The sequence below is a fragment of the Rhinopithecus roxellana genome, chromosome 12, assembly GCF_007565055.1.
Source record: "Rhinopithecus roxellana isolate Shanxi Qingling chromosome 12, ASM756505v1, whole genome shotgun sequence".
In the NCBI taxonomy this organism is placed as follows: Eukaryota; Metazoa; Chordata; class Mammalia; order Primates; family Cercopithecidae; genus Rhinopithecus; species Rhinopithecus roxellana.
The window spans coordinates 108,823,004-108,850,979 of NC_044560.1; the positions used below are offsets into that span (position 1 = coordinate 108,823,004).

Here is a 27,976-nt window from a genome sequence, read left to right on the forward strand (position 1 = left end):
GAAGAAAGAGGGTTCAGAGGGAGGGAGGATTTCCCCTGGGACATGACCTGGTCCACTCCCTTCTGACCTTCCACTCTCCACTTCCAACAAAGTTATGAGCTCGGACACTGATGCAGCCAGGCAACGCTGCTCCGGGGGTTCTGAACACGAATGACGTGTGGGTGTTCCTTAAAGAGACCAGAGACTTCGCGGCCTCACTGTACACATCTCGCTTACAAGAAACTTATAAGAGCCGGGGCGCAGTGGCTCACGCCTGTAATCCCAACACTTTGGGAGGCGGAGACCGGGCGGGAAGATTGCTTGAGCCCAGGAGATCCAGATCCAGACCAGCAATACAGAGACATCGTCTCTTTTTTTCTTTTCTTTTTTGAGATGGAGTCTCACTCTGTCGCCCAGGTTGGAGTGCACTGGCGCGATCTCGGCTCACTGCAACCTCCGCCTCTCGGGTTCAAGCGATTGTCCTGCCTCAGCCTCCTGAGTAGCTGGGATTACAGGCATGCGCCACCACGCCTGCCTAATTTTTGTATTGTTAGTGGAGACGGGGTTTCTCCACGTTGGTCAGGCTGGTCTCAAACCCTTGACCTCAGGTGATCTGCCCACCTCGGCCTCCCAAAGTGCTGGGATTACAGGCATGAGCTCCCAAGCCTGGCCTGACTTCCGTCTCTTTAAAAAAAAAAAAAAGTGTGAGAAGTGTGAAAGACAGAATGTTAAAAAAAGGCTGAAAAAGAATTAAATATTTAAATATTTTTATTAAAAATTAAAAAAATATATATTAGCCGGCCGGGCATGGTAGTGTGGCCTGTGGTCCCAAATACTTGGGAGGCTGAGGCGGGAGGATTGCTTGGGCCTGGGAGGTAGAGGCTGCAGTGAGAAGTGATTGCGCCACTGCACTCCAGACTGGGTGACAGAGCAAACCCTGTCTCAAAAAATAAGAAGAAAGAAACTCATAAGGAAGGCTATGCAATTCCTACCGTGCTGTAAATTGCGGGCACTTCGTGGGGCGAAAATAAATGGGCAAAACTACAGCTCCCATGAGGCGAAGGGGCCACTATGCCCGCGGAAGTTATTTTTCTCCCGGCCGGCAGGGAGTTGTAGTTGTCTTTGAAAGCTTTCTCTTTCTTTTGGCATAGGCGGGAAATGTGGCGTTAAGAGGCTGGGATTCCGAGACAGAAGCGAGGCTTTCACGAAAATGCGAGCGACTTCGGCAAGGGGCGGGGCCGCTAGACGTGGATGCAAGGTACGGGGCCAGCGTGGACCAATCAGGCCTCTTTGGGGCGGGGGCCTCTGTGGAAAAGTGGGTGTGGCCTAGGGGGGAAATCACCAGGAACGCACCGGAGGTCCTTGCCGGCCCTGAAAAACGCCCTCTGCAGTAAAGGAGAGGTGAGAGGCCAGGGTTCCAAGGCTCTTGGGTCCTAGGGAGGATGCGGGCCAGAGGGCTGGAAAACTGGGTCCCGGAGGAGGATGCACTGGGTGCCAGTACTTTAGGTCCTGGGAAAAGAGGAGGCTGGCACCCTGGACTCTAGGGTCTGGGGGAGGAGGAGATCCCGGATTCCTGAGTGTGAGGGAGGAGCGTGTTGGGAGCCAGGACTCCTGGGTCTGAGGGCCCGGACTCCTGTGTCGGAGGAAGGGAAGGCTGGAGGCCTGGAATCCTGGGGCCTGGGTAACGAAATGCTTGTGTCCTGAGTCTTGGAAGTGGGGGCGGCACTGGAGGCCTGAACTCCTGGTTCCAGGGGAGGAAGAGGCTTGGGACAGACATTATGCATTATCCAGCCCTCCGTCCCCCACAGACCACACCGCCATGCCTCCCTCTGGGCCCCGAGGAACCCTCCTTCTGTTACCGCTGCTGCTGCTGGTCCTGCTTCGCGCAGTGCTGGCTGTCCCCCTGGAGCGAGGGGCGCCCAACAAGGAGGAGACCCCTGCGACTGAGAGTCCCGTGAGTGGCCCAGCCCTGCTGTCCAGCCAGGTGTTTGCAGTGGTACTACAATTCCTGCAGACCTCGTGCCCATAGGGTGGATGTTCCAGTGACTTACTGGCCCTACGGTTGTAGCTTGTCTTTTGCCCGCCATTCCTCCCAGTAGCAGGGGTTTGACTTGGTGAAAAACTGGAGGTCCCTGACTCTGAGGTGTGGAAAGTGTGCTTCACGCCCCAAATAAACCTGTTTTTTAAAGATTCTCTCCACCCAAGAAGGAATCTGAAAACAAACAAACAAACAAAACTACATTTCCCAGTAGCACCATGTTGCTAGTTCCCAGTAGCAGCTGATGTTGGCTAGCTGGGGTAGTCTGACTTCATGGTGCTCTTGAGAGTTGTAGTTTAAATTACAAAAGGGTGGGTGCTCTGCTTGTTTATTAATTCCAACATGTGTTTATCAAACCCAATAAAAGCTTTGGTCTTAAGGGATTTGGAACTTTGGAGATCCTGAAGACCAGTGCGTGTCTTGTGGTCAGAATCTTCCTATATAGCTCCCTATAAGAATAGGCTGGTCAGGCCTGGCACAGTGGCTCAAGCCTGTAATCCCAGCACTTTGGGAGGCCGGCGGATCACGAGGTCAGGAGATCGAGACCTTCCTGGCTAATACGGTGAAACCCCATCTCTACTAAAAATACAAAAACTTAGCCGGGCATGGTGGCGAGCGCCTGTAGTCCTAGCTACTTGGGAGGCTGAGGCAGGAGAATGGCGTGAACCCAGGAGGCGGAACTTGCAGTGAGCCGAGATTGCACCACTGCACTCCAGCCTAGGAGACAGAGCAAGACTCCATCTCAAAAAAAAAAAAAAAAAAAAGGCTAGACAGGCTGGATGTGGTGGCTCATGCCTGTAATATCAGCATTTTGAGAGGCTGAGGCAGGCAGATCACTTGAGATCAGGAGTTTGAGACCAGCCTAGCCAACATGGCAAAACCCCGTCTCTACCAAAAATACAAAAATTAGCTGGGCGTGGTGAGGCATGCATATAATCCCAGCTATTCTGGGAGGCTGAGGCACGAGAACTGCTGGAACCAAGGAGGTGGAGGCTGCAGTGAGCTGAGATCACGCCATTGCACTCTAGCCTGGGCAACAGAACTGAGACTCTAAGACTCTGTTTTTTGAGACTCTGTCTCAAAAAAAACAAAGAATGGGCTGGTCATTACCCCCTGGAATGGATCATTGGGTGTTTCTGGTCCCCATGCTGCGAGTAAGGCCTCTATTCTGTGAAATCCTTGCAGACCCAGGAAGGCTTCGTTGAGTCCCATTTCCTTTCTTCCATTCCACATGTTTCCTGAGCACCTTCTATGAGCCAGGCACGGTGGTAGTTGTTAGGGCACAGCCACATGCATGCCCCGTGCCTGTGGACTATCCCTGCTCACTGGGAGATGGAAGACGAAGGGCAGGGCTCTATGAGGGTGAACACCATGGGTGACAGGGAGGAAGGGAGGCATGAGTTGAGTTCTTTCTTTCTTGCTTGCTCTGTCGCCAGGCTGGAGTGCAGTGGTGCAATCTTGGCTCACTGCAACCTCTGCCTCCCAGGTTCAGGTGATTCTCCTGCCTCAGCCTCCCGAGTAGCTGGGACTACAGGCGTGCACCACCATACACAGCTAATTTTTGTATTTTTAATTGAGACGGGGTTTCACTATGTTGGCCAGGCTGGTCTCGATCTCCTGACCTCGTGATCCACCTGCCTTGGCCTCCCAAAGTCCTGGGATTACAGGCATGAGCCACCTCATTTTTTCATTTTCTTTTTCTTTTTTTTTTTTTTTTTGAGATGGATTTTTGCTGTGTCACCCAGGCTGGAGCGCAGTGGTGCAATCACTGCAACCTCCGTCTCCAAGGCTCAAGCGATCCTTCTGCCTCAGCCTCTGGAGTAGCTGGGACTGCAGGCATGTACTACCACGCCTAGCTAATATTTTTGTATTTTTGGTAGAGACAGGGTTTCATTATACTGCCCAGGCTAGTCTCTAACTCCTGACTTCAAGTGGTCTGCCCACCTCGGCCTCCCAAAATTCTGGGATTATAGGTGTGAGCCACTGAGTTCTGAACTGGAGAGATATGTTAAGTCAAGAGCAAGGAAGAGAAGTGAAGGGAAGAGCATTCCAGGCAGAGGGAACAGCATGAGCAAAGGCCACTTGGTAGGAGAAAGCAGAGCAAGTTGAGGACATCAAGGAGGCTGGTGTGGCTGGAGCAGGGTGAGTGAGGAGGAGGGGAGAGGGGGATTATGTGGATCATGTGGGACCTTGTGAGACTTGGTAAAGAGGTAAGGAATGTATATATATATATATATTTCTAATAGACAGGGTCTTGTGCTGGTGCCCAGGCTGGAGTGCAGTGGCAGGATCATAGCTCACTGCAGCCTTGAACTCCTGGACTCAAGTGATCCTCCTGCCTCAGCCTCCCAAGTAGCTGGGACTACTGGCGTGTGCCACCATGCCCAGCTAATTTTTTTCTTTTTATAGAGACAGGAGTCTCCCTATGTTGCCCAGGCTGGTCCCGAACTCTTGAGCTCAAGCAATCCACCCACCTTGGCCTCTCAAAGTGCTAGAATCATGGTGGCATGAGCCACCATGCCTGGCCAATTCTCTCTCTTTTTTTTAATTTTAATTTTTTTTTTGTTTGTTTGGGACACAAGGTCTTGCTCTGTCGCCTAGGCTGGAGTGAGGTGATATGATTATAATGCACTGCAGCCTCAGACTCCTGGGCTCAAGCAATCCTCCTGCCTCAGCCTCCCAAAGCACTGGGATTACAGGCTTGAGCCACCACGCCTGGCCTTCTCTCTTTTGTAATTTTATTTATTTATTTTTTCTAATTTATCTTATTTGCTTTTCACTACAGATCTGGGAGGCAGAGGATATACTACCTATTTTTTAAATAGGAAGAGCAAAAAAGGCCCAGGGAGAATAAAGTGACACCCAGCTATGTATGACAGGGGTGGGACCAGGAGGCCTGGGACTTTCATCTGTGTTGTTCACAGTGTGGCATATGATAGGGGCCTGGTGAATGTTCGTTGATTGAGTGGATGCATGCATGGCCGGGGGAGTGGATGGATAGGCAGGTAGATGGATGGGCGGGTGGATGGATGGGTGGGTGGATGAGTGGATGGATGGACGCATGGATGGTTGGATGAATGGGCTGGTGGATGCATGGGTGGGTGGATGGATGGGCAGATGGATGGACGGATGGATGGATGAATGGATAGATGTTTGGATGGGTGGATGGATGGGTGGACAGATGGATGGATGGATGGATGGATGGATGTGGATGGACGGATGGATGGATGAATGGATAGATGTTTGGATGGGTGGATGGATGGGTGGACAGATGGTTGGTTGGTTGGATGGATGGATGGATGGATGGATGGATGTGGATGGACGGATGGATGGATGAATGGATAGATGTTTGGATGGGTGGATGGATGGGTGGACAGATGGTTGGTTGGTTGGTTGGTTGGATGGATGGATGGATGGATGGATGGATGGATGGATGGACGGGTGGGTGGATGCATGGGTGGGTGGATGAGGGGGTAGATAGATGGTTGGATGGATGGGTGGATGGATGGTTGGATGGGTGGGTGGATGGATGGTTGGATGGATGGATGGATGGATGGATGATGGGTGAATGGATGGGTGGGTGGGATGTGTGGATGGATGGATGTATGGGTGGATGGATGGATGGATGGATGGATGATGGGTGCATGGATGGGTGGGTGGGATGTGTGGATGGATGGATGGATGGATGATGGGTGGATAGATGGGTGGGTGGGATGTATGGATGGATGGGTGGGTGGGATGTATGGATGGGGGGGGTGGATGCATGGATGAATGGGTGGTTGGATGGATGGATAAAGGTATGATTCACAGCTTCCCAACAAGTCATGTCCACTCTGAGCACCCACTCTGGGCAGTATTGGGCTGGGTGTTCACTGATGTGATTTTCATTTCATCTTTGCTACATATATGGGAAAAGGTAAAAACTGAGTCCCTCGTCAGCTGCCCCAGGGAGTGGCCATAACAGTAACAGGAGTGAGAGTGGGGGTGGGGGTGGGAGCAGGGGCTGCTATGTCTGTTCTCGTTGCCTCAGGACACAGGCCTGTACTACCACCGGTACCTCCAGGAGGTCATCGATGTGCTGGAGACAGATGGGCATTTCCGAGAGAAGCTGCAAGCTGCCAATGCAGAGGACATCAAGGTGCGGCTGGGGGCGGTGGGGGCTGTGGGAGGGGTACGTGCTGGGAGGGCAGAGTTCAGGAGAGGACTGGTTTTTTTTTTTTTTTGAGACAGAGTCTCACTCTGACACCCAGGCTGGAGTCCAATGGTACGATCTCAGCTCACTGCAGCTCTGCCTCCCGGGTTCAAGCGATTCTCCTGCCTCAACCTCCCAAGTAGCTGGGATTACAGGCGCACGCCACCACGCCTGACTAATTTTTGTATTTTTAATAGAGATGGAGTTTCACCATGTTGGCCAGGCTGGTCTCAAACTCCTGACCTCGTGATCTACCCATCTCGGCCTCCCAAAGTGTTGGGATTACAGGCATGAGCCACCGTGCCCGGCCACACTGGTTTCTTCAAAGGGGCCACATGGCTCCAGCTCTGCCTGTATTTGAAATCACCAAAATGAGGCTCAGGGAGAAGTTGCTTCTTGGGGTCACAAGCTGGGAAGAGCTTTGGGGAGCACAGAATACGAGGTTAGTGCAGAGTCCCGTGGGGCAGGCTTTCAGTTGCAGCTCCACCACTTACCAGCTATGGGATCTCCCCTCACCGTGCCTCAGTTTCCCCATCTGTAAAAAGCAGGGTTCGGATTTGGATTTTCCCAGGGAAGGATTCTGGGGTTTGGATTTTCCAAAGAAAGATGTGTAAAGGGTTTGGAAGAGCTTGGTGACACTCCTTAGCAAGTGTTGTGAGAGGGTTGCACTAACAGAATGCTCCTGTGGTGCCTTCTACAGAGGAAGAATTCAAAATAAGGGAGGTGCTGGTGTCCCTCACGTCACCATGAACTCCCACGTCAGGCCTCTAGGAGCTCTGTCATTGTCCCCATTTCACTGAGTAGGACACTGAACCCTGGTAGCAGGGTCTGTCCTTGTGGGCCTGGGCCTCACCACCATGCCCAGCTAATTTTTTATTGTTTCTAGAGACAGGGACTTGCCACGTTGCCCGGGCTGATCTTGAACTCCTGGGCTTATGCGATCCTCCCACCTCAGCCTCCTAAAGTGCTGGGATTACAGGTGTGACCCACCGCACCTGTCCCTAAACGTGTGACTTGATGAATGACAGGAGATGGGGCAGTAGAGGTGGGCAGGGCCTTGAATGCCAGGCTGACGGGCTGGGAGCTGTCCTTCCTGGAGACTCTGAGGAGCTGGGGGACTATAAGCAGGGAAGAGGCGGTATAAGACTGGGGCATGAGAAAGCTTGTAAGAAGCTGCCAGAGAAGACAGAGATCAGGCCAAGGCCACCCAGCATGCCCCCTCCCGGGCCCCCAGGCTGACCAGGGTCTCCTCTCCCGTCAGAGCGGGAAGCTGAGCCGAGAGCTGGACTTCGTCAGCCACCATGTCCGCACCAAGCTGGATGAGCTCAAGCGACAGGAGGTATCGCGGCTGCGGATGCTGCTCAAGGCCAAGATGGACGCCGAGCAGGATCCCAGTGAGCAGGGGCAGGGTGGGAGGGACAGGCAGGGAGGGGTGGGGAAGGGTGGCCTCCTCCTGGCCTCCAGGTGGTTGTGTGCTAAGCAGGTGAGGCTTCCTTCCCCGCTGTGAAATGTGAGTGGGAGATTGCCCCAGTGTTCCTCCTAGCATGATTTAATACAAACATTACAATATTGTTTGTTTATATTCTGTTTCCGTTTGTTGTTTTTAAAAATCTTTATGATGGGCTGGGCACAGTTGCCCACACCTGTAATCCCAGCACTTTGAGAGGCTGAAGCAGGCAGATCACCTGAGGTCAGGAGTTCAAGACTACCCTGGCCAACATGGTGAAACCCTGTCTCTACTAAAAATACTAAATTAGCTGGGCGTGGTGGCACGTGCCTGTAATCCCAGCTACTTGGGAGGCTAAGGCAGGAGAATCACTTGAACCCAGGAGGCAGAGGTTGCGGTGAGCCGACATCACGCCATGGCACTCCAGCCTGGGCAACAGAGTGAAACTCTGACTCAAAAAAAAAAAAAAATTGTCATTTAAAATTCTGGTAGAGGCCAGGTGCAATGGCTCACACCTGCAATTCCAACACTTTATGAGGCAGGAGAATCACTTGAGCCCGGAAATTCAAAACCAGGTGGGCAACATAGCAAGAACCCTATGTCTATAAAAAAAAATTTTTTTTTTTTTGAGACGGAGTCTTGCTCTGTCGCCCGAGCTGGAGTGCAGTGGCCGGATCTCAGCTCACTGCAAGCTCCGCCTCCCAGGTTTACGCCATTCTCCTGCCTCAGCCTCCCAAGTAGCTGGGACTACAGGCGCCCACCACCTTGCCCAGCTAGTTTTTTGTATTTGTATTAGAGACGGGGTTTCATCGTGTTAGCCAGGATGGTCTCGATCTCCTGACCTCATGATCCGCCCGTCTCGGCCTCCCAAAGTGCTGGGATTACAGGCTTGAGCCACCGCGCCCAGCTATAAAAAATATTTTAAAATGAGCTGGGCATGGTGGCGCATGCCTGTGGTCCCACCTCCTTAGGAGACTGAGGTGGAAGGATGATTGAGCCTGGGATGTCAGGGCTACAGTGAGCCATGACTGTGCCACTGTACTCCAGCCTGGGCGGCAGAACAAGATCCCATCTCAAAAAAAAGTTGAAAGAACTTCAAACTTTTAGAAAAGTTGTAAGAGTAGTACAGAAAACAGCCGAACACCCTTGACCCGGCTTCTCTAGTTAACATTTGCTCCATTTGCTTTGTCATTCACATGTGGGACTTCACCGCAGTCACCATCTCGTCACCCTACACATTTCAGTGTGATTCTCCTAAGAACATACTATTGCATAAGTACAGCGATAAAATGGAGAAGTTTATCAGATCACACTGTTTTTCCTTGCTTAGTTAATTTCTTTCTTTCTTTCCTTCTTTCTTCCTCCCCTCCCCTCCCCTCCCCTCCCCTCTCCTTTCTTTCCTTCTTTCCTTTCTGTCTTTCTTTCTTTCTTTTTTTGAGACGGAATCTCACTCTGTCTCCCAGGCCGCGCTGCAGTGGCGTGATCTTGCCTCACTGCAGCCTCTGCCTCCCGGGTTCAAGGGATTATCCTGCCTCAGCCTCCCAAGTAGCTGGGATTACAGGCATGCACCATCCACACCCGGCTAATTTTGTATTTTTAATAGAGACTGGATTTTGCCATGTTGGCCAGGCTGGTCTCAAACTCCTGACTTCAAGTGATCCTCCCGCCTCAGCCTTCCATAGTGCTGGGATTACAGGCCTGAACCACCAGCCCTGGCCCCTATCTCAAGGTCTTTAATGTAATCCCATCTGCCAGGACCCCTTAGCCCCGTAAGGTCACACATTCACAGGTTCTGGGGATCAGGATGTGGATATCTTTTGGGGCACCAGTATCCAGCTGCCACAACACTCAGGCTCATCCCGTCCCTCCTCTGCCCAGAGCCTGCCCCCGGCACCCCAGTGCCCTCAGGCCTGCGTTCACGTTCCTTTTGGCTGCTCGGAGCCTGGGTGGACCTCGTCCACATCCGCCTGGCCCCGCCCTTCCCCTGTGTGTCCTGACCTTCTTGCGTCAGCGTTTTTAGAAATTGCTGACATGCAACCTCGGGACCTTTGCCGGTTCGCCCTGCTGTCCCATGACATTCTTTCTCAGGGCTCTTTGCCTGGTCGACAGACCTTCCATCTCCCCTGGAATGTCATCTCCTTAGGGTGTCACTGCCCCGGCCGTCCTGTGTGAAGGAGCCTCTGTTTTATTTGTGTCCTTGGTATTCCTTTGTTCATCCCTTGGTCGCCTGTTCTCTGTCTCTCTAGACTGGGTGCTCCAAGAGGCAGAACTCTTTTGGTGGTTGTTGTTGTTGAGACAGAGTCTTGCTCTGTCTCCCAGGCTGGAGTGCAGTGGCGCAATCTCGGCTCACCGCAACCTCTGCTCACCGCAACCTCTGCTCACCGCAACCTCTGCCTCCCAGGTTCAAGTGATTCTCCTGCCTCAGCCTCCTGAGTATCTGAGATTACAGGTGCTCGCCACCATACCCGGCTAATTTTGTATTTTTAGTAGAGACGGGGTTTCACCATGTTGGCCAGGCTGATCTCGAACTCCTGACCTCAGGTGATCCACCTGCCTTGGCCTCCCAAAGTGCTGAGATTACAGGCGTGAGCCACCGCGCCCGGCCTCCAAGAGGCAGAATTCTGTCACCATCTGATTCCTGCTGTGTCCACAGCGGCCGGCACTGGGTCAGCCTGGAGTAGTGGCTCAACACTGGCACAAATAATGAATTTGAGATTCAGTTTGTACCTGTGTCCTGCACGCCTGTCACTCCTCTGGGCTCAGCCAGGGCTGGAGCTGCCTCCACTGCAGCCTGGGTCTCCCAAATTCTAGCTGCCCATGTGTGTGTATCTTTCTGCCCACCTGACCAAGGGCCGGCTGCTGGAGGGCGGGGCCAGGCCGATTGATTCTGTGTGTGTGTGTGTGTGTGTCTGTCTGTCTGTCTGTCTGTCTCTCTTTCTCCCCACCTAACCAAGGGCCGCTGGAGGGTAGGGCCAGGCTGATTGATTCTCTGTGTGTGTGTGTGTATGTGTGTGTGTGTCTGTCTGTCTCTCTTTCTCCCTACCTAACCAAGGGCTGCTAGAGGCCAGGGCCAGGCTGATTCATTTTGGGTCCAGCATTGCACAGCACGGGCCTGGGCCCCTAGAGGCCTCGGGAGATGTGTGTGGTGACTAAGTGTGTTGGCAGCGTGTGTGCTGTCGCTTCCTGCCTGGAAACCCTACCCTTCCTGACCACTTGGAAACTCCCATATGAGGAGGCTGCACTTGTTTGCTGAAGCTGCTGTAACCAAATACCCCTGACCAGGTGCTTCAGCAACAAAACTTGACTGTCTCATGGCCTGCAGTCAGAGTCCAAAGTGAAGGTGTTGGCAGGGCTGGTTCCTTCCGGGGCTGTGAGGGAGGATCTGGTCCAGACCCCTCTCCTTGGCTTGCAGACAGCCGTCTTTTCCCTGCGTCTTCACACCATCTTCCCTCTCTGTGTGCCTGGCCCAAATTTCTCCTTTCATTATTATTTTTTATTAATTATTATTATTATTATTATTTTTTTTTTTTTTTGAGACAGAGTCTCGCTCTGTCGCCCGGGCTGGAGTGCAGTGGCCGGATCTCAGCTCACTGCAAGCTCCGCCTTCCGGGTTCACGCCATTCTGCCTCAGCCTCCCGAGTAGCTGGGACTATAGGCGCCCGCCACATCGCCCGGCTAGTTTTTTGTATTTTTTAGTAGAGACGGGGTTTCACAGTGTTAGCCAGGATGGTCTCGATCTCCTGACCTCATGATCCGCCCGTCTCGGCCTCCCAAAGTGCTGGGATTACAGGCTGGAGCCACCGCGCCCGGCAATTATTATTATTATTAATTTTTTTTTCCAAGATGGAGTTTTGCTCTTGTTGCCCAGGCTGGAGTGCAGTGGCGCGATCTCGGCTCACTGCAACCTCTGCCTCCCAGGTTCAAGTGATTCTCCTGCCTGAGACTCCCAGGTAGCTGGGATTACAAGCATGTGCCACCATGCCTGGATAATTTTGTATTTTCAGTACAGATGGAGTTTTGCCATGTTGCTCAGGCTGGTCTCGAATTCCTGACCTCAGGTGATCCACCCACCTCGGCCTCCCAAAGTGCTGGGATTACAGGTGTGAGCCACCGCGCCTGGCCTATTATTATTTTGTTTTACTTTCATCACTCAGGCTGGAGTGCGGTGGCGCGATCTCGGCTCACTGCAACCTCCACCTCCCATGCTCAAGTGATTCTCTTGCCTCAGCCTCCTGAGGAGCTGGGACTACAGGCACACACCGCTGCACACAGCTAATTTTTGTATTTTTTGTAGAGATGGGGTTTAACCATGTTGCCCAGGTGGGTCTCAAATGCTTGAGCTTGAGTGATCCTCCCACCTCAGTCTCCCAAAGTGCTGGGATTACAGGCATGAGCCACTGCGCCCAGCCATAAATTTCTGCCTTTTATAAGATCGCCAGTCATGTTGGATTAAGGCCCACAGTAATGACCCCATCTTAACCTGGTTCCCTCTGTAAAGACCTAGTCTCCAAATCAGGTCACATTCTGAGGTACTGGGGCTTAGGACTTCAACACAGAAACTTAGGAGCACTCAATTTAACCCCTAAGACTGGTTGATGCTTTATCAAAAATTTTGGTGTTTTTCTTTTATTTATTTATTTGTTTATTTATTTATTTATTTATTTATTTATTTTTGAGACGGAGTCTCACTCTGTCACCAGGCTGGAGTACAGTGGTGCAATCTTGGCTCACTGCAACCTCCATCTCCTGGGTTCCAGCTATTCCCCTGCCTCAGCCTCCCAAGTAGCTGGGATTACAGGTGTGTACCACCATGCCCAGCTAATTTTTTGTATTTTTAGTAGAAATGGGGTTTCACCATGTTGGCCAGGATGGTCTCGATCTCTTGACCTTGTGATCCGCCCGCCTCAGCCTCAGAAAGTGCTGGGATTACAGGCGTGAGCCACTGCACCCAGCCTTGTTTATTTTTTTAAAGAGTGGTTGAGGCTGGGCGCGGTGGCTGCCACCTGTAATCACAACACTTTGGGAGGCCCAGGTGGGTGGATCACCTGAGGTCAGGAGTTCAAGACCAGCCTGGCCAACATGGTGAAACCCTGTTTCTACTAAAAATACAAAAATTAGCCAGGTGTGGTGGCGTGCACCTGTAGTCCCAGTTACTCAGGGGACTGAGGCAGGAGGATTGCTTGAGCCTGGGAGGCGGCGGTTACAGTGAGCAGAGATCCTGCCACTGCAGAGTGAAACCCTGTCTCCAAAAAAAAAAGGAAAAGAAAAAAAGATGGTTGAATGTCATGGTTTTGGGTGTTCAATGGCTGGTTCCCATCCTTGCTCTGCCACTTGCTAGCTGGTAGCCTAGACCAGTCACAACTCCTCAACAGGTCTCAGTTTTCACACTCATAAAATGGGGATAATCATAGAACCCATGTTGTCAGGATTTTGTGGAACGTAAATGAATTAATACAGTTAAAATGCTTAGGGCATGGCCTGGCATCTAGTAAGTGGGCAGTGTATGTGAGTTTTATTATGGTTATTCTAAGCATCAGACTCAGTCGTGGGATCACGTCCTCCAGGAATCTCTCCCTGACTGCCCCAGGCTCAAGCTGTCTCCTGGGCTTCCCTAGCACCGCTCGTGACTTCTTTAGAGCATGTCTGACCCAAGATTCTAAAAGGACATGCCCTGAGGTGTTGGACTCTTCTTTCTCTTCCAGATGTACAGGTGGATCATCTGAATCTCCTGAAACAGTTTGAACACCTGGACCCTCAGAACCAGCACACATTCGAGGCCCGCGACCTGGAGCTGCTGATCCAGACGGTAATGGGAGTGGGTCCAGAGGCAGAGGATTGAGGGAAGCTTTGCGGAAGGGGAGAAGGGGACAGAGTCCCGGACGTGAGCCAGTTCACCATGCCTGCTGGTGTTCTCTGAGGTTGGAGGCTGATAGAGGGCTGGGTGGTTTCTTTCATTTTCTTTTTTTTTTTTTGAGACAAAGTCTCACTCCTGTCCCCCAGGCTAGAGTGCAATGGCGTGATCTCGGCTCACTGCAACCTCTGCCTTATGCGTTCAAGCGATTCTCCTGCCTCACCCTCCCAAGTAGCTGGGATTACAGGCGCCTGTCACCACGCCCGGCTAATTTTTGTATTTTTAGTAGAGACAGGGTTTCATCATGTTGGCCAGGCTGGTCTCGAACTCCCAACCTCAGGTGATACACCCACCCCAGCCTCCCAAATTGCTGGGATTACAGGCGTGAGTCACTGCGCCACCCAGCTCTTCTTATAATGATACCCACCATAATCCAGCAGGACATCATCTTTTTTTTTTTTTTTTTTGAGACGGAGTCTTGCTCTGTTGCCCAGGCTGGAGTGCAGTGGCGCGATCTCTGCTTACTGCAAGCTCCGCCTCAGGTTCACACCATTCTCCTGCCTCAGCCTCCCGAGTAGCTGGGACTACAGGCGCCCATGACCAGGCCCGGCTAATTTTTTGTATTTTTAGTAGAGACAGGGTTTCACCGTGTTAGCCAGGATGGTCTCGAGCTCCTGACCTCGTGATCCACCCGCCTTGGCCTCCCAAAGTGCTGGGATTACAGGCGTGAGCCACTGCGCCTGGCCCCATCATCTTAACTAATTACAAGGTCTCGTTATGTTACGTGAGTTAGTCTTGAACTCCTGGGCTCAAGTGATCCTCCCAACTCAGCCTCCCAAAGCGCTAGGATTCCAGGCGTGACCCACCTCTCCTAGCCTGACCTCATGTTCTTGGCCGCCTAGCTGTACCCGAAATACATAACATATTAAGTTCACCATGTATGTTGTTCCTATGTACTTATTCCTCCAAGATCTGGAGATTGTGGAGGACTTGAAAGAGGTGGGTTGAAGTTGCTGTTGTATAACCGTCCTAATCTGTTTTGAATAAAGAGAAGAAAGTGTGTTATGGGGCGGGAGCAGTCACGGAAACCAAAAAGGGTGACATCAGGCTGTGTGCGGTGGCTCACGCCTATAATCCCAGCACTTCAGGAGGCTGAGGTGGGTGGATCACCTGAGGTCAGGAGTTTGAGACCAGCCTGGCCAACATGGTGAAACCTCATTTCTTTTTTTTTTTGTGAGACGGAGTCTCGCTCTGCCGCCCAGGCTGGAGTGCAGTGGCCGGATCTCAGCTCACTGCAAGCTCCGCCTCCCGGGTTTACGCCATTCTCCTGCCTCAGCCTCCCGAGTAGCTGGGACTACAGGCGCCCGCCACCTTGCCCGGCTAGTTTTTTGTATTTTTTAGTAGAGACGGGGTTTCACCATGTTAGCCAGGATGGTCTCGATCTTCTGACCTTGTGATCCGCCCGTCTCAGCCTCCCAAAGTGCTGGGATTACAGGCTTGCGCCACCGTGCCCGGCCGAAACCTCATTTCTACTAAAAATACAAAAATCAGCCGGGCCTGGTGACACATGCCTATAATCCCAGCTACTTGAAAGGCCGAGGCAGGAGAATCACTTGAACCTGGGAGGCAGAGTTTGAAGTGAGGCAGTGAGCAGTGAGCAGAGATCGTGCCACTGCACTCCAGCCTGGGCAACAGAGCAAGACTCTCAAAAAAAAAAAAAAAAAAAGGGACATCAGGACACAAGACATAAGACAGGTAGAGGCTGGGGCTGCCCTCGGCCAGGTTCAGGGCCAAGGGACTGCCATTTACAGGCTGGAATTGGGGGCTGGGCAGAGGGGGCAGAAGGGAATGATCCTGTGCCTTTTCCCAGGCCACCCGGGACCTTGCCCAGTACGACGCAGCCCATCATGAAGAGTTCAAGCGCTACGAGATGCTTAAGGAACACGAGAGGCGGCGTTATCTGGAGTCACTGGGAGAGGAGCAGAGAAAGGAGGCAGAGAGGAAGCTGGAAGAGCAACAGCGCCGGCACCGCGAGCATCCCAAAGTCAATGTGCCTGTGAGCACCCCATTCGTGCCCATCCACTCCCTACCACATCCAGTTCAAACCCGACAAGAAAGCAGTTAAAGAACTACAATTCCCAGGGGCCCTTGAGGCAAAAACTTCGTGTTACTGTACCTGGCTGCCCCAGGGGCTGCTGGGAGTTGTAGTTTTCTTAGTTTTCTTGCTTGAGGGAGATGTTTGTTGGATGGGGGTAAAGGGATATTTAGTTTTATCCCATGGCATGCAGACTTCTTGCTCATGAGCTCCTGGCTCTCCCTTCCACAGGGCAGCCAAGCCCAGTTGAAGGAGGTGTGGGAGGAGCTGGATGGACTGGACCCCAACAGGTTTAACCCCAAGACCTTCTTCATACTGCATGGTAAGGTGGGGAGGGAGTTCCAGAGCCGGGATGAACCCTGAGACTCTGACCCTTCTGGGACTTGAATGCTAAGAGGGGTGTGTCTGTCCCAGGAGGGCTTAGTCAGGCCTAAGAGCTGAGCTATGTCCCCTGGTTGACCAGACAGCCCTGCCTCTCCCGGCTATAAGGCTAGGATCTGCATGGAAGGGTTGGGCCTCTGCTCTAGCAAACACCAGACCTCGGGGTTCTAAGGACAGCTGGTGTCCACTGTAAGCAAACCAGGTTGGCTAGGCCTGGGCCCTCCTCCCACAGCAACCCAAAAGAAACCCTGGTCCAGTCTGGGAGCCTTGTCACTAGGAGTGTGTTGTTCCCTAAGAACCAGGCCTCCAGAGGCCTGGAAAGCCCTTTCTCTTTTTCTTTTTCCTTTTTTTTTTTGAGACGGAGTCTTGCTCTGTTGCCCAGGCTGGAGTGTAGTGGCGTGCTCTCGGCTCACTGCAACCTCCTGCCCCCCACCTCCCACGTTCAAGTGATTCTCCTGCCTCAGCCTCCCGAGTAGCTGGGATTACAGGTATGCACCACCATGCCCGGCTAATTTTTGTATTTTTAGTAGAGATGCCATTTTACCATGTTGGCCAGGCTGGTCTCGAACTTCCAACCTCATGTGATCTGCCCCCCTCCGCCTCCCAAAGTGCTAGGATTACAGGCGTGAGTCACTGTGCCCGGCCTGGAAAGACCTTTCTGTATGGTGGATCAAAGGCACACTCCCTCCAGTCTGTCTCTTCCTGTCTGGAAATGTGGCCTGGGGTTGCCAAGCCCCCTCAGATATGCCCGGCACGCTGTCCCAGAATCTGCGGCTCGTCAGTAGAGGCCTAACTCATTCATTCAGCAAACCTTTCCTAAGTTCCCCCTAAGGACCAAGCCTCGTCAAGACCCTGTGGATACAACTGTAAACAAAACAAAGTACCTCCCCCTCAGAGCCGGTGACCAGGCACACAGATCATACCACACTTTAGTAACTCCAAGAGACTGAACGGTATGAGAGGCGCTAGCATTTTATGTAAGCTGCCAATTAAATTAATGTACTATTGAAAATAAGATGCCTCCTGGGCTGGGTGCAGTGGCTCATGTCTGTAATCCCAGCACTTTCATAGACCAAGGTGGAAGATGGCTTGAGCCCAGGAATTCAAGACAAGCCTGGACAACAAAGTGAGACTCTGTCTCTATTAAAAAAAAAAAAAAAAAAAAAAGGCCGGGCGCGGTGGCTCAAGCCTGTAATCCCAGCACTTTGGGAGGCCGAGACGGGCAGATCACAAAGTCAGGAGATCGAGACCATCCTAGCTAACATGGTGAAACCCCGTCTCTACTAAAAAATACAAAAAAAAAACTAGCCAGGCGAAGTGGCGGGCGCCTGTAGTCCCAGCTACTCGGGAGGCTGAGGCAGGAGAATGGCGTGAACCCGGGAGGCAGAGATCCGGCCACTGCATTCCAGCCTGGGCGACAGAGCGAGACTCCGTCTCAAAAAAAAAAAAAAAGGTAGACCAGGCATGGTGGCTCATGCCTATAGTCCCAGCACTTTGGGAGGTTGAGGTGGGAGGATCACCTGAGGTCAGGAGTTCAAGACCAGCCTGGCCAACATGGTGAAACCCCATCTCCACAAAAATACCAAAATTAGGCGGGCATGATCGTGGGTGCCTGTAATCCCAGCTACTCAGGAGGCTGAGGTGGGAGAATCACTTGAACCCAGGAGGTGGAGGTTGCAGTGAGCCAAGATTTTGCCATCGCACTGCAGCCTGGGTGACAGAGCAAGACTCCATCTCAAAAAAACAAAAAAATAAAAGTTAAAAATTAAATAAATAAAGATGCATCCCTATTTCAGGGGTGATAAAATAGAACACAAAAGTGCATCTCAGAATCAATGAAAGTTCTAGGCTGGGTGTGTTGGCTCACTCCTGTAATCCCAACACTTTGGGAGGCCAAGGCAGGCGGGTCCCTTGAGGCCAGCAATTGGAGACCAGCCTGGCCAACATGGCAAAACCCAGTCTCTACTAAAAATACAAAAATTAAAAAAAAAAAAAAAACAGGCATGGTAGTGCTCGCCTATAGTCCCAGCTGCTCAGGAGGTTGAGGCAGGAGAATTGCTTGAATCCGGGAGGCGGAAGGCGGGGGTTGAAATGAACTGAGATCACACCACTGCACTCCAGCCTGGGCAACAGAATGAGACTCTGTCTCAAAAAACAATAAAAAGTAAAAAACAATCAAAGAAGATTCTGTAATGGGGTCTCAGGTAGTGATATGTGCTACCTCGCAGCCTCGACCACCCAGGTTCAAGTGATCCTCCCCGCCTCGGCCTCCCGGGTAGCTGGGACCATAGGCACACACCACTATGCCTGGCTAATTTTTTTAAGTTTTAGTAAAGGCAAGGTTTTACCATGTTGCCCAGGCTGGTCTCAAACTCCTATGCTCAAGCAGTCCACCTATCTTGGCCTCCCGAAGTGCTGGGGTTACAGGCACGAGCCATCCCACTGGGCACCACCCTGCTTTTTTTTTTTTTTAAGACAGGATCTTGCTATGTTGCCCATGCTGGACTCAAACTCCAGGCCTCAAACAATCCTCCTGCCTCAGTCCCCTGAGTAGCCGAGACTGCAGGCGTGTGCCACTGCGCCCAGTTTTAAACATGTTTAATTGTACAGTTCAATAGTATTAAGTATATTTACACTGTCATGCAACCAATTCTGAGAGCTCTTCATCTCGCACAGCAGAAACTATCCATTAAACCAATCGCCCTCCCCTTCTCCCCCGGTCTCTAGCAACCACCATTCTATTTTCTGTCTCTATGATTTTGACTATTTTAGGTACTTCATATGAGTAGAATCTTTTAGTATTTGTCGTGTGTGTGTGTGTGTGTGTGTGTGTGTGTGTGTGTGTGTATTTGGCTTATTTCACTTAGCATAATGTTGAGGAACTGAAGTTTTCATTCTCCTGGATATTAATTTCTATTTCAATTGCCCCATGTGGCTAGTGGCTGCTGTACTGGAGTTAGAGTCCCAGCACAGCTCTAGAGAGGACATTTGGGCTGTACACGATGGCTCACGCCTGTAATCCCAGCACTTTGGGAGGCCAAGGTGAGTGGATCCCTTGAGCCCAGGAGTTCAAGACCAGCCTGGGCAACATGGCACAAACCCATCTCTTCAAATAAAATACAAAAATTAGCTGGGTGTGGTGGCGTGCATCTGTAGTCCCAGCTACTTGGGAGGCAGAGGTGGGAGGATCACTTGAGCCTAGTAATTCCAAGCTGCAGTGAGCTATGAACACACCAGTGCACTCCAGCCTGGGCAACAGAGTGAGACCCTGTCTCAAAAAAAATTAAAAATAGGCCGGGCGTAGTGGCTCACGCCTGTCATCCCAGTACTTCGGGAGGCCAAGGCAGGTGGATCACGAGCTCAAGAGATCGAGATCATCCTGGCCAACATGGTGAAACCCCGTCTCTACTAAAAGTACAAAAATTAGCTGGGCGTGGTGACGCGCGCCTGTAGTCCCAGCTACTCGGGAGCCTGAGGCAGGAGAATCACTTGAACCCTGGAGGTGGAGGTTGCAGTGAGCTGAGATCACACCACTGCACTCCAGCCTGGCGACAGAGTGAGACTCCGTCTCAAAAATAAATAAATTAATAAATAAATTAATTAATTAACAATAGGCCGTGTGTGGTGGCTCACCCCTGTAATCCCAGCACTTTGGGAGGCCAAGGCAGGTGGATCCCTTGAGCCCAGGAGTTCAAGACCAGCCTGGGCAACATGGCAAAACCCCATCTCTATAAAAACAAATACAAAAATTAGCTGGGTGTGGTGGCGTGCGTCTGTAGTCCCAGCTACTTGGGAGGCTGAGATGGGAGGATCACCTGAGCTGAGGAGTTCAAGGCTTCAGTGAGCTATGAACACACCAGTGCACTCCAGACTGGGTAACAGGGTGAGACCCTGTCTCAAAATTTAAAAAAAATACCTTATTTAATCTTTTTAATCAGGCAGTCCCTACAGACCAGAATAGGTTCAGAGCAACTCCCTATACCTTTTTTTCTTTTTTTTTTTTTTTTTATTTTTAGAGATGGAATTTCACCTTTGTCACCTAGGCTGGAGTGCAGTGGTGTGATCATGACTCACTGCAGCCCAGACCTCCTGGGCTCAAGTGATTCTCCCACCTCAACCTCTAGAGTAGCTGGGATCAATAGGTGCACACCACCATGCCCAGCCAATTTTTAATTTTTTTTTTTTTTTTTGAGGCAGAGTCCAGGCTGGAGTGCAATGGCGCGCTCTCGGCTCACCGCAACCTCCGCCTCCTGGGTTCAAGCTATTCTCCTGCCTCAGCCTCCTGAGTAGCTGGGACTACAGGCAGTTGGCATTATGCCTGACTAATTTTTGTATTTTTGTAGAGACAGGGTTTTACCATGTTGGCCAGGCTGGTCTTGAACTCCTGACTTCAGGTGATCCCCCTGCCTCGGCCTCCCAAAGTGCTGGGATTACAGGCGTGAGCCACCGTGCCTGGCCCACTTTTTGACTTTTTTTTTTTTTTTTTTTTTTTTTTTTTGTAGAGACAGGGTCTAGGCATCCTTTCTAAGCTGGTCTTGAACTTGTGTGCTCAAGTGATCCTCTTGCCTTAGCCTTCCAAAGTACTGGGATTACAGGCATGAGTCCCTAAGTTCGGCCCCTACATTTTCTTTAATCTTAATCAATTTAAATTTAAACAGCCCATGTGGCTAGTGGCTACTGTATTGGACAGCACAGATCCAGAATTGAGGCAGAGAAGAGACCCCCAGGCCTGAGCCCTAGGCCACACTAGCACGTGGAGGTCAGGAAGAGGATGGAGCCGTCAAAGGCGATGGAGGGGCAGCCAGAGAGGACAGAATCGTGTTCTGGAAGTCAAGGGCAGAAAGTCAAGTCAGATGCAGGTGGAAAATTAAGCACAGGATTTGCAAGATGAGGGTTCCTGGCCTCCTCCGCAGGAGCAGGGTTGCGCTTGTCTGAGGGAGCCGAGGAAGGAGGAGGGCCGGTGGTGACAGTGAGTGTGGCTGACCGAGCCTGAAGCCCTACAGCTGTGGGGTCTACATTGGTAGGAGAGGCCCCCCCTGACAACTGGAGTCGGCACTGGCCTGGTTCTCTGGGAGGCAGAGGTCCCTGATAACCCTGGAGCTGACTCTGTGTCCAGAGCACTGGATGCCAGGGCCAGAGAATCCTGCATGACAGTGACCCAAGCATGTTTCCTCGAACCCTCCTTTTCATCTATTCCATTCTCAGCCCCCTGGTCGCTAGGCAGTGGCCCTAGCAACGGGCCTAGTGGGGTGCTAAAGCCTGGGGGCCACCATTCCACCGCAGGAGATCTGTAGTTACCTGTCCTCTGATAACAGACCCCACATCTGCCCCAAGTTTCTTCACCAGGGACCTGACGTACCCCGTCCTCGGTCACCTGAGATACCTTGTTATCTCCTTCCCTTCAGATATCAACAGTGATGGTGTCCTGGACGAGCAGGAGCTGGAGGCCCTCTTCACCAAGGAGGTGAGCATCTTGGAAGCCTTGGGCACCTGGAGGGACTCCCAGATCAGCCACTTTCCTCCTTGCACTTTCCTCCTTGCAGTCCCCTTAAATCCCCCTGGATGGGAGCTCAGTGAAAACTACAACTCCCATCAGCCCCTGGGGCAAAAACTGCTGCTAGGAGTGGTGGAGTGCCCAAAGGACTGCTGGGAGTTGAAGTTGTCGGGTTGTATGTCTAATGAGGAAGGGGTAGCCTGGGAATGAGCTCGCTCGGGACCTCTCAATGCCGTCTGCCTCTCGCTTGCTCCTGCAGTTGGAGAAGGTGTACGACCCAAAGAACGAGGAGGACGACATGAGGGAGATGGAGGAGGAGCGGCTGCGCATGCGGGAGCACGTGATGAAGAATGTGAGGGGGGGGCCAGGCGGGGGAGAAGACGGGGCCCCAGCTCTGTCACTCACCCTTATCTGGCTCCCCAGGTGGACACCAACCAGGACCGCCTCGTGACCCTGGAGGAGTTCCTCACATCCACTCAGAGGAAGGAGTTTGGGGACACCGGGGAGGGCTGGGAGGTGAGAACATGGGGGATACTCGGGGTCCTGAACCTCTCTCTCTTCCAGCCATGACCTTTCTTTCAGAGTCTCAGGCCCCTTCTCTTTTCCTCTGGGACTCCGGCCATTCTCCTGGGTCACTGAATCCCTATCTCTGGGTCTCTGTTCTCCCCTGTCTCTAGGACTCTTTCTAATTTTTATTTATTTATTTATTTATTTATTTATTTTATTTTGTTTATTTATTTTGAGATGGAGTCTCACTCCATCGCCCAGGCTGGAGTGCAGTGATGTGAGCTCGGCTCACTGCAGCCTCCACCTCCCAGGTTCAAGCAGTTCTCCCGCCTCAGCCTCCTGAGTAGCTGGGATTACAGGTGCCTGCTACCACACCTGGCTGATTTTTGTATTTTTAATAGAGACAGGGTTTCACCATGTTGGCCAGGCTGGTCTCAAACTCCTGACCTCAGGTGATCCACCCACGTTGGCCTCCCAAAGTGCTGGGATTAGAGGTCTGACTTTTTTGTTTGTTTGTTTTGTTTTGTTTTTAAGACAGGGTCTTGCTCTGTCACATAGGCTGGAGCCCAGTGGTGTGATCTCGGCTCACTGCAACCTCCGCCTCTTGGATTCAAGCGATCCTCCCACCTCAGCCTTTTGAGTAGCTGGGATTACAGGCGTGAGCCACCATGCCTGGCTAAGTTTTATATTTTTTGTAGAGATGGGGTTTTGCCATATTGGCCAGGCTGCTCTAGAACTGCTGGACTCAAGTGATCCACCTGACCTGGCCTCCCTAGGTGCTGGGATTACAGGTGTGCACAACCACACCACACCTGGCTAATTTTTGTATTTTTTGGTAGAGACGGGGTTTTGCCATGTTGGCCTGGCTGCTTTCAAACTCCTGGACTCAAGCTATCCACCCTCCTCAGCCTCCCAAAGTGCTGGGATTACCCAGGCTGGAGTGCAGGGGTGTTATCATAGCCCACTGCAGCTTCAAACTCCTGTCCTCAAGTGATCCTCCTACTTGAGCCTTCCTATTAGCTGGGACTACAAGCACATGCCAGCATGCCCAGCTAATCTAGCTCATTCTTTTATTTATTTATTTAATTTTTTTTTTTTTTTTTTTTTTTGAGACGGAGTCTCGCTCTGTCGCCCAGGCTGGAGTGCAGTGGCCAGATCTCAGCTTACTGCAAGCTTTACCTCCTGGGTTTACGCCATTCTCCTGCCTCAGCCTCCCGAGTAGCTGGGACTACAGGCACCTGCCACCTCGCCCGGCTAGTTTTTTGTATTTTTTAGTAGAGACGGGGTTTCACCATGTTAGCCAGGATGGTCTCGATCTCCTGACCTCGTGATCCACCCGTCTCGGCCTCCCAAAGTGCTGGGATTACAGGCTTGCGCCACCGCGCCCGGCCTATTTATTTATTTATTTATATTTTTTGAGACAGGGTCTCCTGTCACCCAGACTGGAGTGCAGTGGCATAATCATAGTTCACTGCGGCCTCGAATTCCTGGGCGCAGGTGATCCTCCTTCCTTAGCCTCTTGAGTAACTGGGACTACAGGCACATGCCACCACGCCCAGCTAATCTAGGTCTCTATTTTATTTATTTATTTATTTATTTATTTATTTATTTATTTATTTATTTATTTTTCAGTATAGAGTTTTGCTCTTTTTGCCCAGGCTGGAGTGCAATGGTGCAGTCTCAGCTCACTGCAACCTCCACCTCCCAGATTCAAGCAATTCTCCTGCCTCAGCCTCCTGAGTAGCTGGGATTACAGGCGTGCGCCACCACGCTCAGCTAATTTTGTATTTTTAGTAGAGACGGGCTTTCTACATACTGGTCAGGCTGGTCTGAAACTCCCGACCTCAGATGAGCCACCCACCTCGGCCTCCCAAAGTGCTGGGATTACAGGCGTGAGCGACGGTGCCCAGCCTTGTCTCTGTCTTTATCCCACTCCCACCTCCCACTTGGGCCTCTTTGACCACCCACATGGCCCTGGCCTCCCAGCCTCTTCTAAACCTCCCCCATTGGCACAACCCTCTCCAACGTGGGTGGGCCGAGGTTGGACCTGTGCCCCTGATGGCCCTTTTGCCCACCTACAGACAGTGGAGATGCATCCTGCCTACACCGAGGAAGAGCTGAGGCGCTTCGAAGAGGAGCTGGCTGCCCGGGAGGCAGAGCTGAATGCCAAGGCCCAGCGCCTCAGCCAGGAGACAGAGGCCCTAGGGCGGTCCCAGGGCCGCCTGGAGGCCCAGAAGAGAGAGCTGCAGCAGGTGACAGCGGGGGAAGCTGCTTCCATCCACTGAATCTCTGGCTGCCCTTGTCCATGTCCTCATGGGTGTCCAGAAGTTGGGAAGGCCTGTGGCCACCATGTTAATCACTGGGGGAGCCGCAAGTATTCACCGCCATCTTGAGTAAGGGCAGACGTTTTCCTGTCTCTGACAGCTCTGTGGCTGCCATGTTAGATAAGGGCAGTAAGGCTGTCAGTGAGGAGGGAAATGCCGAGGAGGGGGAGAAGGGCAGACTCAGCCAGGGATGGGTGAGAGCTTCCCTGTCCCAAATCAGGACCCAAGCTGTGGCTGGAGGGAGAACTGGATGCTTGACTATCATTAAGCCTGACTGTCAATGAAAGAAAAACTGAGGCCCACGGAGAAGGGATTGGCCAGTGACCACTTAGCATGTTGCTGTGAAGTCTGAGTTTGGGAACTGAGGCCTGAGTACTTGCAATGCCAGCGTCACACCCTCTTGTCTGTGTGACCCCTGACCTCCCACAGGCCGTGCTGCACATGGAGCAGCGAAAGCAGCAGCAGCAGCAGCAGCAGCAGCAGCAGGAGCAGGGTCACAAAGCCCCGGCCGCCCACCCCGAGGGGCAGCTCAAGTTCCACCCAGACACAGGTGCTGGCCCTTGTCTGGGGAGGAGGGGCTGCAGGGCTGGACCCCTGGGTCTGAGGTTGGAGGGGCTGGGGCCTGGACTCCCAGATCCAAGGGAAGAGAGGCTGGGGGCCCAGACTTCCGGGTTTGAGGGAGGAGGGGCTGGGGGCCTGGACCCCTGGGTCTGAGGGAGGATGGGATGGGGGCCTGGACCCCTGGGTCTGAGGGAGGAGGAGCTGGGCCTGGACTCCTGAGTGTGAGTGAGGAGGGGATGGGGGCCTGGACCCCTGGGTCTGAGGGAGGAGGAGCTGGGCCTGGACTCCTGAGTGTGAGTGAGGAGGGGATGGGGGCCTGGACCCCTGGGTCTGAGGGAGGAGGAGCTGGGCCTGGACTCCTGAGTGTGAGTGAGGATGGGATGGGGGCCTGGACCCCTGGGTCTGAGGGAGGAGGAGCTGGGCCTGGACTCCTGAGTGTGAGTGAGGAGGGGATGGGGGCCTGGACCCCTGGGTCTGAGGGAGGAGGAGCTGGGCCTGGACTCCTGAGTGTGAGTGAGGAGGGGCTGGGGGTTGGGACCCCTGGGTCTGAGGGAGGAGGAGCTGGGCCTAGACTCCTGAGTGTGAGTGAGGAGGGGATGGGGGCCTGGACCCCTGGGTCTGAGGGAGGAGGAGCTGGGCCTGGACTCCTGAGTGTGAATGAGGAGGGGCTGGGGGTTGGGACCCCTGGGTCTGAGGGAGGAGGAGCTGGGCCTAGACTCCTGAGCGTGAGTGAGGAGGGCCTGGGGGTTGGGGCTGAGACTCCTGGGTGTGAGGGAGGAGGGACTGGGGGCTGGGACCCCTGGGTGTGAGGGAAGAGGGGCTGGGCCTCCGGGGGCCTGGGGGAGGAGGGGTTGGGATGTCCTATGCCACCATTCCCTCCCTCCATTTCCAGACGATGCGCCCGTCCCAGCTCCAGCCGGTGACCAGAAGGAGGTGGACGCTTCAGAAAAGAAACCTGCTGAGCGGCTCCCTGAGGTTGAGGTGCCCCAGCATCTGTGATCCTCCAGGACCCCAGCCCTCTGGATTCCTGATGCTCTAAGGAGGCTGATGGGCGCTGGATGAAGTGGCACAGACAGCTTCCCTGGGGGCCGGTGTCATGTTGGGCTCCTGGGGCGGGAGCACAGGCTGGCATTTCATGCATTGCTGCCCTTCCAGGTCCACCTGTCTCCACTCTCACAGCCTCCGAGTCTGTGGCCCTTCCTTTCTATCCTCCTCCGAGGGGCCTGCCTTCTCTCACGTCCAGTGAGGTGCTCAATGAATCAGCTTAACTTAGGGAAGGCCCCTCCCCTTCTCCATCTATCCCAAGAGGGTCTGTTCTGAGCCTGCGTTCCTAGGTAGCTCGGCCTCAGCTGCCTGGGTTGTGGCCGCCCCAGGATCCTGTATGCCCACAGCTACTGGAATCCCCTTGCTGCTCCAGGCCAAGTTTCTGGTTGATTAATGAGGGCATGGGGTGGTCCCTCGAGACCTTCCCCTATCTTTTGTGGAACCAGTTATTCCTCGAAGACAGTGTCCCCTCAACAGCTAGGTGCCAGGGGCAGGGGATCCTCAGTGTAGCCGGTGAACCCTGATACCAGGAGCCCGGGCCTTCCTGAACCCCTGGCTTCCAGCCAGCTCATCGCCAGTCTCCTCCTGGACCTCTTGGCCCCCACCCCCTTCCCCACACAGCCCCAGAAGGGTCCCAGAGCTGACCCCACTCCAGGACCTGGTCCCAGCCCCTCAGCCTCATCTGGAGCCCCTGAAGGCCTGTCCCACCCACCTCTCTGGCCTCATCTGACACTGCTCCACGTCCTGCTGCGTGTCCTGCTCTGTGTTCCGGTTCCATCTAAATATACTTTCTGGAACAAACGCATGGCTCCGTGCCTGTGTATCTGTACCGGTCCCTCCAAAACGCTATTGCCACATCACCTGCTGGAGTCCTCATCTTTTTTTTTTTTTTTTTTTTTTTTTTTTGAGACGGAGTCTCGCTCTGTCGCCCAGGCTGGAGTGCAGTGGCCGGATCTCAGCTCACTGCAAGCTCCGCCTCCTGGGTTTACGCCATTCTCCTGCCTCAGCCTCCCGAGTAGCTGAGACTACAGGCGCCCACCACCTCGCCCGGCTAGTTTTTTGTATTTTTTTAGTAGAGACGGGGTTTCACCGTGTTAGCCAGGATGGTCTCAATCTCCTGACCTCGTGATGCGCCCGGCTGGAGTCCTCATCTTTGAAGATTGGATTCAAGCATCGCTTCTGAGAGGCTCAATCCTGGTATCTTTCCGTCGGCCCCTGATGAGTCTGCAGCCTTCACATAGGTCCCTTCAGCCATAAGGACAGAAAACCCAAACCTGGGATTAAGCTTTTTTTTTTTTTTAAAGATAGAGTCTCACTCTGTCACCCAGGCTGGAATGGAGTGCAGTGGTGCAATCTCAGCTCACTGTAACCTCCACTTTTTGGGTTCAAGCGATTCTCCTGCCTCAGCCTCCCGAGCAGCTGGGATTACAGCCACCTGCCACCACACCCAGCTAATTTTTGCATTTTTTTTTAGTAGTGATGGGGTTTCACCATATTGGCCATGCTGGTCTCAAACTCCTGACATCGTGGTCCACCCACCTTGGCCTCCCAAAGTGCTGGGATTACAGGCGTGAGCCACTGCGCCTCACCGGGATTAAGCAATTTTTAAAAGATGAATTTGGCCGGGTGCCGTGGCTCATGTCTGTAATCCCAACACTTTGAAAGGCCAAGATGGGGGGATCACTTGAAGCCAGGAGTTCAAGACCAGCCATGGTCAACATGGCAAAACCCCATCTCTACTAAAAATACAAAGATTAGCCGGGTGTGGTGGCGGGCACTTGAAATCCCAACTATTTGGGAGGCGGAGGCAGGAGAATCGCTTGAGCCTGGGAGGCGGAGACTGCAGCAAGCTGAGATTGCGCCACTGCACTCCAGCCAGGGCGACAGAGCAAGACTGTTTAAAAAAAAAAAAGAATATGCCAGGTATGGTGGCTCCACCTGTAGTCCCAGCACTTTAGAAGGCCAAGGTGGGCAGATCACGAGGTCAGGAGGTGGAGACCATCCTGGCTAACACGGTGAAACCCTTTCTCTACTAAAAATACTAAAAAAAATTAACCGGGCAT

The 27,976-nt window shown here is 52.7% G+C and overlaps 1 protein-coding gene across 2 annotated transcripts; it reads left to right on the forward strand.

Moving 5' to 3' along the window:
• Positions 1-1,135: 1,135 nt before the first annotated feature.
• NUCB1 (nucleobindin 1) lies at positions 1,136-26,714 on the forward strand. Of its 2 annotated transcripts, none has more exons than XM_010368621.2 (13): positions 1,136-1,380; positions 1,788-1,933; positions 6,048-6,155; positions 7,471-7,603; positions 13,359-13,462; positions 15,378-15,563; positions 15,834-15,924; positions 21,389-21,447; positions 21,737-21,829; positions 21,901-21,993; positions 24,066-24,236; positions 24,738-24,858; positions 25,762-26,714. In XM_010368621.2, the coding sequence occupies exons 2-13, from the start codon at positions 1,799-1,801 to the stop codon at positions 25,866-25,868; spliced, it is 1,401 nt and encodes a 466-aa protein (XP_010366923.1). In that variant the 5' UTR covers positions 1,136-1,380; positions 1,788-1,798; the 3' UTR covers positions 25,869-26,714. The 2 variants fall into 2 exon arrangements, with proteins under 2 accessions (XP_010366923.1, XP_030769259.1); XM_030913399.1 differs by having other exon boundaries at positions 1,142-1,237.
• The last annotated feature ends 1,262 nt before the right edge of the window (positions 26,715-27,976 follow it).

Excerpts from the sequence above, each read along its gene's own strand:
- NUCB1 (XM_030913399.1), top strand. Across the intron at positions 13,463-15,377 it reads TGGAGCTGCTGATCCAGACG|GCCACCCGGGACCTTGCCCA; the intron begins GTAATGGGAGTG and ends GCCTTTTCCCAG. Across the intron at positions 21,448-21,736 it reads AGGCCCTCTTCACCAAGGAG|TTGGAGAAGGTGTACGACCC; the intron begins GTGAGCATCTTG and ends TTGCTCCTGCAG.